Source organism: Asterias rubens, chromosome 12 (genome assembly GCF_902459465.1).
Source record: "Asterias rubens chromosome 12, eAstRub1.3, whole genome shotgun sequence".
NCBI lineage: Eukaryota > Metazoa > Echinodermata > Asteroidea > Forcipulatida > Asteriidae > Asterias > Asterias rubens.
The window spans coordinates 12,813,806-12,824,185 of record NC_047073.1 but is presented as its reverse complement, the minus strand read 5'-3'; the positions used below and the strand labels follow the sequence as shown (position 1 = coordinate 12,824,185).

The 10,380-nt window shown below is 40.3% G+C and overlaps 1 protein-coding gene across 1 annotated transcript; it reads right to left on the bottom strand.

Annotated features, from left to right (window-relative positions):
* Positions 1-693: 693 nt before the first annotated feature.
* LOC117297771 (alpha-N-acetyl-neuraminyl-2,3-beta-galactosyl-1,3-N-acetyl-galactosaminide alpha-2,6-sialyltransferase-like) lies at positions 694-9,943 on the bottom strand. The gene is made up of 6 exons (XM_033780920.1): positions 9,904-9,943; positions 5,630-5,706; positions 3,975-4,277; positions 3,123-3,538; positions 2,595-2,702; positions 694-976 (listed from the first exon to the last, which is right to left on the bottom strand). Exons 1-6 carry the CDS (start codon positions 9,941-9,943, stop codon positions 694-696), a joined length of 1,227 nt encoding a protein of 408 aa, XP_033636811.1.
* Positions 9,944-10,380: the final 437 nt, after the last annotated feature.

Sequence of the window (10,380 nt, the reverse complement as noted above, 5' to 3'; positions counted from 1 at the left end):
TCTATCTATCATAATTATTTTAAATCGTCTACACAGTTTTCATTCATTACAGTCTGGCCATCTTGGTTTTCCTCCCTCCCTATCCAAACCATGACCCAATTTCATAGCGCTGCTAAGCACCAACATTTGCGTAGCATGACATTTGTTCCTTGATAAAAACAGGAATGCCATCCACATTTCCAGTCTTTGCATGTTGCTTCTTACTGGTATTCAGCTGTTGTTTGCAAGTCCTGAAAATCACGTGGAAATTTGGTCGGCATTCCTGTTTTTATAAAGGGAGAAATTTCATGCTAAGCAAATTTGTGTGCTTAGCAGCGCTATGAAATTGGGCCCAGGTTCAACCACACCTTGGCTGGAAGACGACGGTAGACCAACGTGACAAAACCCCTGCTTCAAACGAGACAGAGTATATCATAGATGCACAGCTCACAAGATAGAAAATCCATGCTATGCGTGATCAACATTTCTGTCTCGGTGGACACTGTGACCTTATCGTCACAGTCAGTAAACAACAATGCTGATTGTCCTCTCATGACGCGCCAGCCGAACTTTTCAATCTCGTTTATTTAAAAAAGAAGGTTAACAACGAAGCAATTTTAGTGTTTGTCGTTCACTGCTTTCGTAGTAGTTGCATTTGACTTCCTGAAAACGAGATTGAAATAACACATGCATAGATGTTCATTTCATCATTCGTCACGACTTGGTGCTGTTACTTTCCCGTTGCTCTTCATAGTCCCTAAACGTTCTCTTGAACAGTGTGTCCACCACGGTGTCATTGCCACTATTCTTCAAGTGACCGTCCCATGATGGTTCGTGGAAGACGATGCCGTACATTGCGGCCCACTTGGCAAATATAGCTTTCTCCGTTAGAAACTTATGCCCCTTAAGTGTTTGTCGTTCACTGCTTGCGTAGTAGCTGCACTCGGTACGGGCCTTGTCAAAGTAGTGGTACGAGTAGGTGTCATTCGGGTGTTCACTGTTTGGGACAAGACGAAACAAAGCACAATCATTACAGGAGGCTGTGACTTTCGGTTAGTTAATGTGAATTAGTTTGGCGAACTGACGAGAGGAAACCAGGGTCAAATTTCATGGCTCTGGTTACCGTCGGATTTTTTCGTTTACGACCGAATTTCTTCGTAGCTGAGTAGGTTAAGCGTATAATTCCCACTAGCCCGTGAAATACGCTTGACGTATAAACACTTAATGGCTCCGCTTTTAACATCGGTCTCATCACTGTCGCCATTACAGCCCACCTTCGATACATGTCTAAACGCTAAGTTTTCAAAGGTCGCAAAATGCGTGGTAGTTTGATTGCAAATTTCTCCCATTTACAAAAGTCCTATACTACTCCAACGTACCTCATTTTATTCCTTACATTTGTGGAATTACTATGACACATAACAGGGCTTACTAAATGATGACTTTGTCCGGATGTGATGATTTGAAAATTGGTAAACAAAAAAGTGTACAAAAATTACATTTAACGTGACTCGTTCATGGGTTCCGCCATCTTTTCATGATTCTCCTCTTGTTGGTCGTGAGAAGTCAGGGCACCAGGCAAATCTTGCAAGTCATGAATATCCAAGATAACGTCACGTGACGCGGCATGACTACTCTGATTTATCAATTTGTGTGGTGTACAAAGTAAATATGAATATGTATGAGGTGACGTTGCGCGGTGGTAGTTTCCAGGTACAGCGCAGCGCCACGTCACCCTAAACATATTCAGTTTTTACTGTACACACACGTCGATAAGCCTAGCCATCATGACGTCACCTTATGGATATTCATGACTTGCAAGATTTGCCGGGCGCCCACGATCAACAGGCGGAGAATCATTAAAAGATGGCGGCAGCCATGAACAAGTCACGTTAAATGTAATTTTTGTACACTTTTTTTTGACCAATTTTCAAATCATCACATCTGGACATAGTCATCATATTTTAGTAAGCCCTGTTATGTGTCATAGTAATTCTACAAATGTAAGGAATAAAATGAGGTACTTTGGTGTAGTAAAGGACTTTTGTAAATGGGAGAAATTTGCAATCAAACTACCACGCATGTTGCGACCTTTGAAAACTTAGTGTTTTAGACATGTATCGAATGTGGGCTGTAATGGCGACAGTGATGAGACCGATGTTAAAAGCGGAGCCATTAACAGCTCAACAAGGTGGGCTACTTAAGCAGAGTTAGTGAATGGGCCCTGGTCTGGTTTGATTCACCTACCTCCATGATTTCACAAAGAGCCTAAGACTAACCTTTATAGAGTTAGGACGAGTTTAATGCTCATCCTAACTCAGGACGAGCCTTAAGTTTTTAAAATCTCCTAGGATTAGTCAAGTCAGGACTAACTCGTGACCACAACCCACGAAATATTTGGAATATTATAACGAATAACGTACATAAATAAACCACAGCCCAACCCAAACAGTATAACATAAAAACCAACATAAGATGCACCAGCAACAGCACTACAAACATCCGTGGCAGAAACAGCAACGTCAGTAGCAGTATCAGAAACAGCACCAGTATTTATGAGCAATGACACTGCAGCTATCTTGTCTGATTTAGCCACCTTTGCTCTTCTACTTTACCTGCAGTAGTCTTCATAGATCATCCCATACACATCGATGGTTTCACATACATCAAGAGCAAACAACATCGTTCCCCAGCCTGTTGACATCCATATTTTGACCTTAGATCTAGAGTGTGGGAAATAAGACAAAATGTGTCAATTTGGAAATGATACAAGCTAGCCTAGTTTCCCAAGGTTTCCGTGCTTATTTTGTTTATTTTAGTGCGTGTAACTTCATTTACCATACATGTTCACGTAGACTCATTATAAGTTAATAGTTTGACAGCCTCACAATTATTAATGGATCCTCTCTTATGAAGAAGCTTGTGGGGAATTGTTGAAGCTAAATCTGTTTTCCTCTATCAAATAAACCACGAATGTGTAAAAATCGAACGTCCGATAACTGCGTCTGTCGTCTACGACGATCACATGTACACACTTATAAACAGGTCAATTGGGGGGAAACATACAAACGATCAAACAAATAAGTTCACCCCAAAACAAAAACAAAACTGAAATGTTGTTTGCGCGCGAAGTGACGACTTACTTTTGGATGTCAAGCTCTCCGTAAAACATTTCTTCGTTTCGTTTCATGGCCGTCTCAGACGCCAGGTAGACTGTGGCCTTTTTAAAGATAGAACAGAACACCTTGCTCCATCTTGCAGGGGAGTTTTTCTTCCAGTTGACGCCGTAATGCCACACGACCACAAGGTCGGACCTCGTCGCCTCATCGTCGAGGTAGTGTCGCCTCTCCTTCATTGTTTTCATCATCCTGGGAAAGTTTCTGTGACCTATGACCCTGTATGTTGTCTTGGTACCCACGTCGGCTTCGTAGGTTGCCGTGGGGGCGCCATTCATGCGGATCACGCAGTCTGCTTCATCGATGTCCTGACCGGCTTTGGATCCTATGAGTCGACCAGCACTGTTGACGATTGCACAGGTGCCGCACGTCTTCTTTATCGACTATAAATAGAAAATTTGATATAATTATGTTATGATGACACTAGTTATTGTTATGCAACGACAACCACAACGACAACGACAACGATAACGTCAACGACAACGACATTGACAACGTCAACGACAACGACAACGATAACGACAACGTCAACGACAACGACAACGACAACGACAACAACAACGTCAATGACAACGTCAACGATAACGACAACGTCAACGACAACGATAACGACAACGTCAACGATAACGACAACATCAACGATATCGACAAAACAGAAACACAACAACAACAGCAGCAACAGCAATGACAACAACAAAAGCAAAACAAAAACATCAACATCAACAATAAAATCAACAAAAAACTAACAAAAATAAGAGGTGTTCCGGGCTGTTGGCCCTAACACCTAACAAGTGAAACAGTAAAAGAAGCTAGCCTCACTCTTTTATTATCGTGTGTGACATATCCTTTAGGTCCAAGCCATCTCTGTGGAATACGTTTCGGTGTTGGCTTGATGGTTATAGTCTCAGTCTTCAAAGTAGGTGTGGTAGGGTTCACATCCTGTGGGCTGCCACTAAGCCGTGCATCTCTGCATATAGTACCTTCCCCTGCCTGTACGCAGTGATTAGTATACGCAGTTTGTCGAACGTAATTGGGTAGTATGTGTCTATTGACCAGGACGACACAGATCGTTGTCCATAGCGCACTATACAGTAGGACCAGGCACAGGCGTTTATAAGCTTTCTGAAAGAGAACAGAGAAGTAAATCCAATAGTAGTTTAGTGTGACGTTGTTCAGAAACGAAATATATCGTTTGTCAATTCTAAGATTGAGAGCGGTTAAGAGCACCGAATGGTGTTTCTGATCAGCTGAGTCTGGGTTCGAATCCCCAGCCGTGACTGTTGTGTCCTTAAGCAAGACACTTACTTCGTCTATCGGACGGGACGTAAAGCCGTTGGTTCCGTGTGTTGTGTATCGCATGTAAAAGAACGCTACCAGTGCTCTTATCGAAAAGAGAAAGGGCTCGCCCGGTGTTCCTGGCTGTGGCTGCTGTATGCGCCGTAGCGGCTTGAAAACCCTTGTAAAGTGCTACATAATTGGGTCTCAGAATTCATCACTGCAATAACCTATCTTTATATAACCTAATAACCTATCTAAGTTTGTATACCTACTCAGCGCCTTGAGTACCTTGATTGGTCACAGGAGTGCCCATAAGCACCAGGCAGAGAGGCTTTTGGTAACAAACCCCTCCAACTCATGACAATATTCATCAAAATAAGCTCAGAATGTTCTCAACGGGTAGATACCTAAATCAATGAGGTCCTGTAGCTGAGACCAGTCCCAACTTTTACCCGAGGAAAGTCAGACTCACTTTTCTAATTTATGTTTTCAAAGAGAGCTGTAGGCCTTTCGTTTCTTCCTTATTCAACAAAAACATTTTGTGCCAATTTCACAATTTTTCCTCCGGGTCACCAACTCGACCCCAAATCCAAATCCAAAGAGTTTCGTTCAGTTGACTCAAGTATTACCGAACTAAAGTTCTGGTCGGATCATTGTGCTCAAGAATCTTGACTCGGTTACAGTCAAGCCTCGAGACCTCCCACGCATTAACTTATTAAACGTACACTTTATAATGAGGGTACGAAGTTACTCGGCGAATGTTCACTTCGTACCCCGCCACGGTATGAAGTGACCAATTTGGTTACGGTACGAAGTGAAGATACGAAGTGTCCAGGGTACGAGGTGGCAAAGGTACGACATCCGACATTTTTTGGGGGCATTGTATGCGGGTCAGAATAGAAAACTACCTATGCATGTACTATTGTGGGTGCGTTCGTTTAGCTTCCCCAGGTCGACCCCGGTGTGTGGCGGGTTTTTTTGTAGGACGAACGTGTGCAGATAATTACCCACGTTCGTCCTGGAAAAAAAAAACACCACACACCGGGGTCGACCCAGGAAACGAACGCACCCATAATGTTATGTTCTTACCGATCGATTCCTTTTTGTGCGCCTTGGGTGTCTTCATTGACAGATGTGCGCAGTCTAAATATATATAATAATAATTATTATTAATAGTATACAATTACCTTACTCACAGAAAAGGATCCGAATTGTGCCACTCCGGATCCATGTTCCCTGTCTCCAGTCACGTGTTGCCGCTCCTGATAATTGCCTGACGAACAAAGGGAATACACGTCATCAGTGTTTTCTTGGTAAAACACCATACATTTTGTACACATGTAGTATTATTTATCCCAGCATGTAACCTCTAATAAACATATTGTTTTGTTTCTTATGGTATGTTCACCTCTCATTACAATTTGAGTTTGATAAACAAAGATGGCTCCAAACTTATAAACACGAATTACCTATACCTTCTGTCATGATAAGTCAAGTCAGCACACATAGCGTTTCACGGCGAGGAAACTTCCACTTATATCCACCAGATGTCGTCCTTGACGGTTGGTGAACCATCCAACAAGGGAAATAGAACAACCTTAACTAGGAATGTTCCTGTTGTTGTTGTTGTTGTTGTTGTTGTTGTTGTTGTTGTTGTTGTTGTTGTTGTTGTTGTTGTTGACGATTATGCACTTGTAACTACTCGTTTCACTGTCGTGCAGCCCACTGCACCAGTTTCTATTGATCATTGGAGTTATTCCTGATACACAATAAAGGCTATACTTTGTGTATGGCGTAGGTATCGATCCGGTGTGGTTTTTAAGCCTTGGTGGTATACAATGAATTGCAACGAATGGTTTCACTGATCAAAGTCCTTGATTCAAGTATGGAGCGCCTTATCTTTAATGGCAGTTGAATGTTGCAACATTAAACTGCCATTAGAGTAAAAGATATCTGACACCCTTGGCAATATTGTCAAAGATCAGTATTCTCATCACATGGTGTATCCCAACAATGATGGGATGTGTATGCATATTGTGTTACATATGCATACACAATCAAATCTGTGAACATTTTGACTCAAATTGTCATCGAATTTGCAAGACAGAACAGCCCTGGTTGCACAAAATAACTGTGTGCTTTCAGATGCAAAAACAAAAAAAAAACAGGCTTTAAACCTGAAGTATTTTAATATTGAGTGAAATATTACCGTTTTCTCAAAAGCTTCGTTACCCAGAGGGAGCCGTTTCTCAATGTTCTGACTATCAATAGCTCGCCATTGCTCGTTACCGAGTAAGCTTTTTTTTACACCAACCATTATTTCATTTTAGTAACTACCACATTGTCCACCACGCAGTGACTTTAAAATCAACCAGTTTGTTGTATGACAAATGGGCTCAAAGATCAAACCATCAAGTGTTTCATTCAATAGTATGGAACGCCTTATCTGGTTTCAGTTTCGTCTTATGAGGATCATTATGATTTAAGTTTTATTACTAAAACTGTTTATAGTTAGAACTACCCTGTTTATAAGCTGATGAGTTGTTCTCTGGTTTAGGTTTATGTTCCTCACTTTTAAAGCTCTCTATGAACCTTTAAAGGCAGTGGACACTATTGGTAATAGTCAAAATAATTATTAGTTGAGCATGAAACCTTACTTGGTAACGAGTAATGGGGAGAGGTTGATGGTATAAAACATTGTGAGAAACGGCTCCCTCTGAGTAGTTTTCGAGAAAGAAGTCATTTTTTCACGAATCTGATTTTGAGACCTCAAGTTTAGAATTTGAGGTCCCGAAATCAAGCATCTGAAAGCACACAACTTCGTGTGACAAGGGTGTTTTGTTCGTTCATAGTTATCTCGCAACTCCGACGACCAATCGAGCTCAAATTTTTACAGGTTTTTTATTTTATGCATATGTTGAGATACAGCAAGTGAAAAGCATGGTCTTTGACAATAACCAATAGTGTCCACTGGCTTTATTTAATATATATATATATCCTATTATTTAAGTGCAAAGCACTTTTTTAAAAATTTATTTCACACCTAAATGCACTCACAACAAACCACGCACACACAAAACAAAATTAGAGGACAAAACAAAGAAACATTATCAGGAAATAATAAATAATTAATTAAACCGTAAACCTCCAATTTGTGATAAACTTATGCATTGTGTTTGAGCCAGTCGCAATTTTTCTTTCCAATTCATAGTTAAATTTTACCAAATTAACAACAGAATGAAAATTAGACCTTTGTTGATTAAACCTACTTCTAAAATATCGTCTTCTTTGTCAATAAAATGCAAAGGTTTAATAATAGGTCTATCTGGTCAGTGTTTTGACCAAACAAAATGGATTTAAAACTTAAAGTTATTTCCTCGGACCCTTTAATGTTTAGTATTTGGAATAATACGTCTCTCGTGCGGATCAAACATCACTGGAGATAACTATGTCCCAAGTAATAGCAGACTTTCCAACGCTAGGTGGCAGCAGACATACCGGGTAATTTTCCATTGTTTACGTAGTTCTGAACATGCGCATAATTCTGAGAACAATGGATTTACCCGGTAAGTCTGCTGCCCTCTATCGTCCCAGAAAGTCTCCGATTGGAAATCAGCATAGGCTGAAGTGGGATAATTCAACAGAGGGCGCTGTCAGAGGAAGTTTGTACACGGTTCGACATATATTGGGGGTAAATTTGAGATTGAAGATGTAGGGACTTTGGACAGTCCATGCTTTAATTAAGCAAGGGACTCCCGCTAGTCTGCTGTCGTGTGAAAATGACCTTTAATACTTACATTTTGTGAATTGTGCACTTGAACTCATAACGACCATTATTCATACGATCTTTTTGCGGTGGTAACCAATTAACTGTTTCGGTTGAGCTTGCTATTGGTTAATCATTGACCATTAACCGAAACAGTTATTGGTCAAAATGCACATGAGCACGTTTGATAAAGACCAGTATTCTCACTTGGTGTATCTCAACATATGCATAAAATGACAAGCCTGTGAAAACTTGGACTCATATAAACTGGTCATTGAAGTTGCAGAAGAAAAAACACGCTGGTTGTATATAATAGTGTGCTTTCAGATAGGAATAAAAGGCTTCCGGCCAGAAGTTTGTTTTTATTATTTCAGTGAGAAATTACCTCTTTCTCAAAAACTAAGCTACTTCAGAGGGGGTTCTCACAATGTTTTATACTATCAACAGCTCTCCGTTGCTCGTTACCAAGTAAGTTTTATGCTAATAATTATTTTGAGTATTACCGATAGTGTGTAAAGTGCCATTCAACTTACATCCGCCATTAACTTACATGGTCATCTATTCCATAAGACCCCAACCCTACAAGGTGTGTGTGTTTGGGGGGGGGGGGGGGGGGGGGTAGTGGTTTTGTGCGATAAAACTCCGTCATCGTAGTATGTTTGGTCTACAAATCATTCCGTTGCTATGGTAAGCCTGTACTTGACCCTCTAGAAGCAGTCAGAACAATCTATAATCAGATTGTTTGCAAATAACCTTTATTGCCAATGACGAGATCCGGTTCCGAAATACCTTTGTAGTCTTTGTTTGCTGATTGCAAGGAACATAAAAGCCATTCAGAGAAGCAAGTTGCACAGGTAGATGGTATGTGAAAAGCGTTTGTAACCGTTTGTTATAAAATACATATGATTGGATAGATGTTTTAAAAGTAGAATACAATGATCTACACGAATTTGCCTAAAAAATGCACGGTTTTCGTTTTACTTTGCGAACTAACACGGTCGGCCATTTATGGGAGTCAAAAATTTGACTCCCATAAATGGCCGACCGTGTTAGTCGACGAGGTAAAAGGAAAATCCGTGCAATCGAGGCATGTTTGTGTATTCTACTTTTAAAACCTCTTTCTAACCATAATATGCAATTTATCACAAACGGTTACAAACGCTTTTCAAAGACCAACTCGAACAAGCCAAGGCAACGTGTTCCTTTAAGTTCCGTAATAGAAGTTAGGACGCTTTAAACCCATTCTAAGTTAGGACGGGTTACTCGTCATTGCCCCATGCTCGTCCTATGAGTTCGAGTATTAATCTTGGCGTTTCGTTAAATCTGCTGCAGGAACAGATAAACTTACACCAAATTGAGATTTTTTATTTTTTTCAACTACAAAACAAAAAAGGTGTTCGTTCAAATTGCGATTGAAAGTTGCCGTAATTTTACATGGTTCAGTGTTTATATTTTGTCCGATGTAAAGCTCAGAATTAAGCCCTTTCAGATAATGTATGATTTTTTATAAATTCGAAATGTGTCATGCAGGAGTTGTGAATGTAATTATTTAATTAACTCATCCCCTCCACCCATCTTTATTTATTCTGTTTCTCTCGTTATGATTAGATATAAATTATAAAAGGAAAACAAATATAATAATAATAATACAAACTTAAATATAAACATAATGCTACAAACAAAATAAAGCAGGAAAACACTTACCCATGGTCAGTAAACCACGTAAACTCCGTCGAGGAACCATGGCTGCAAAGTTCACCAAACTCCGAGAAGCAACGAATGTTTATTAATATTTCACACACTGAAACTCATGTTTAAGATTGCAAGCTATTGACATATGCATGATATGGTCTGAACTACACGAGCTGGCACAGGGGTGGGGTCCGTTATCATCGATGGTTTACCACTCGGGATCAAGAATGTTGAGTTATTAAAAAACAATGTTCTCGATCAGCAATACTTAATGTTTTACCTCCATGCTATAAGTAACATATTGGCCGAACCGAAAGAGGAATTCATATCAGGCTGTCCATGTCGAGTGGTGACTGAATACAGGTCCGGCATTTGGCTAAAACGTGTTTGAGTTTGGTGGCGTTATCAGATGGTCTGTTAGCTTAACTGATTCTACAAACATTGATACGGATCCGGCACACCCAACTCCGTACATTCGTAGCATATACT

What these genes read in the sequence shown, in the direction of transcription:
- LOC117297771 (XM_033780920.1), bottom strand. Translation starts at nt 9,943, where the DNA reads ATGGTTCCTCGACGGAGTTTACGTGGTTTACTGACCATGG. An exon ending in TCACACACGATAATAAAAGA is followed by an intron (nt 3,539 to 3,974) that starts GTGAGGCTAGCT and finishes TTCTATTTATAG; the next exon opens with TCGATAAAGAAGACGTGCGG. An exon ending in GGAGAGCTTGACATCCAAAA is followed by an intron (nt 2,703 to 3,122) that starts GTAAGTCGTCAC and finishes CCCACACTCTAG; the next exon opens with ATCTAAGGTCAAAATATGGA.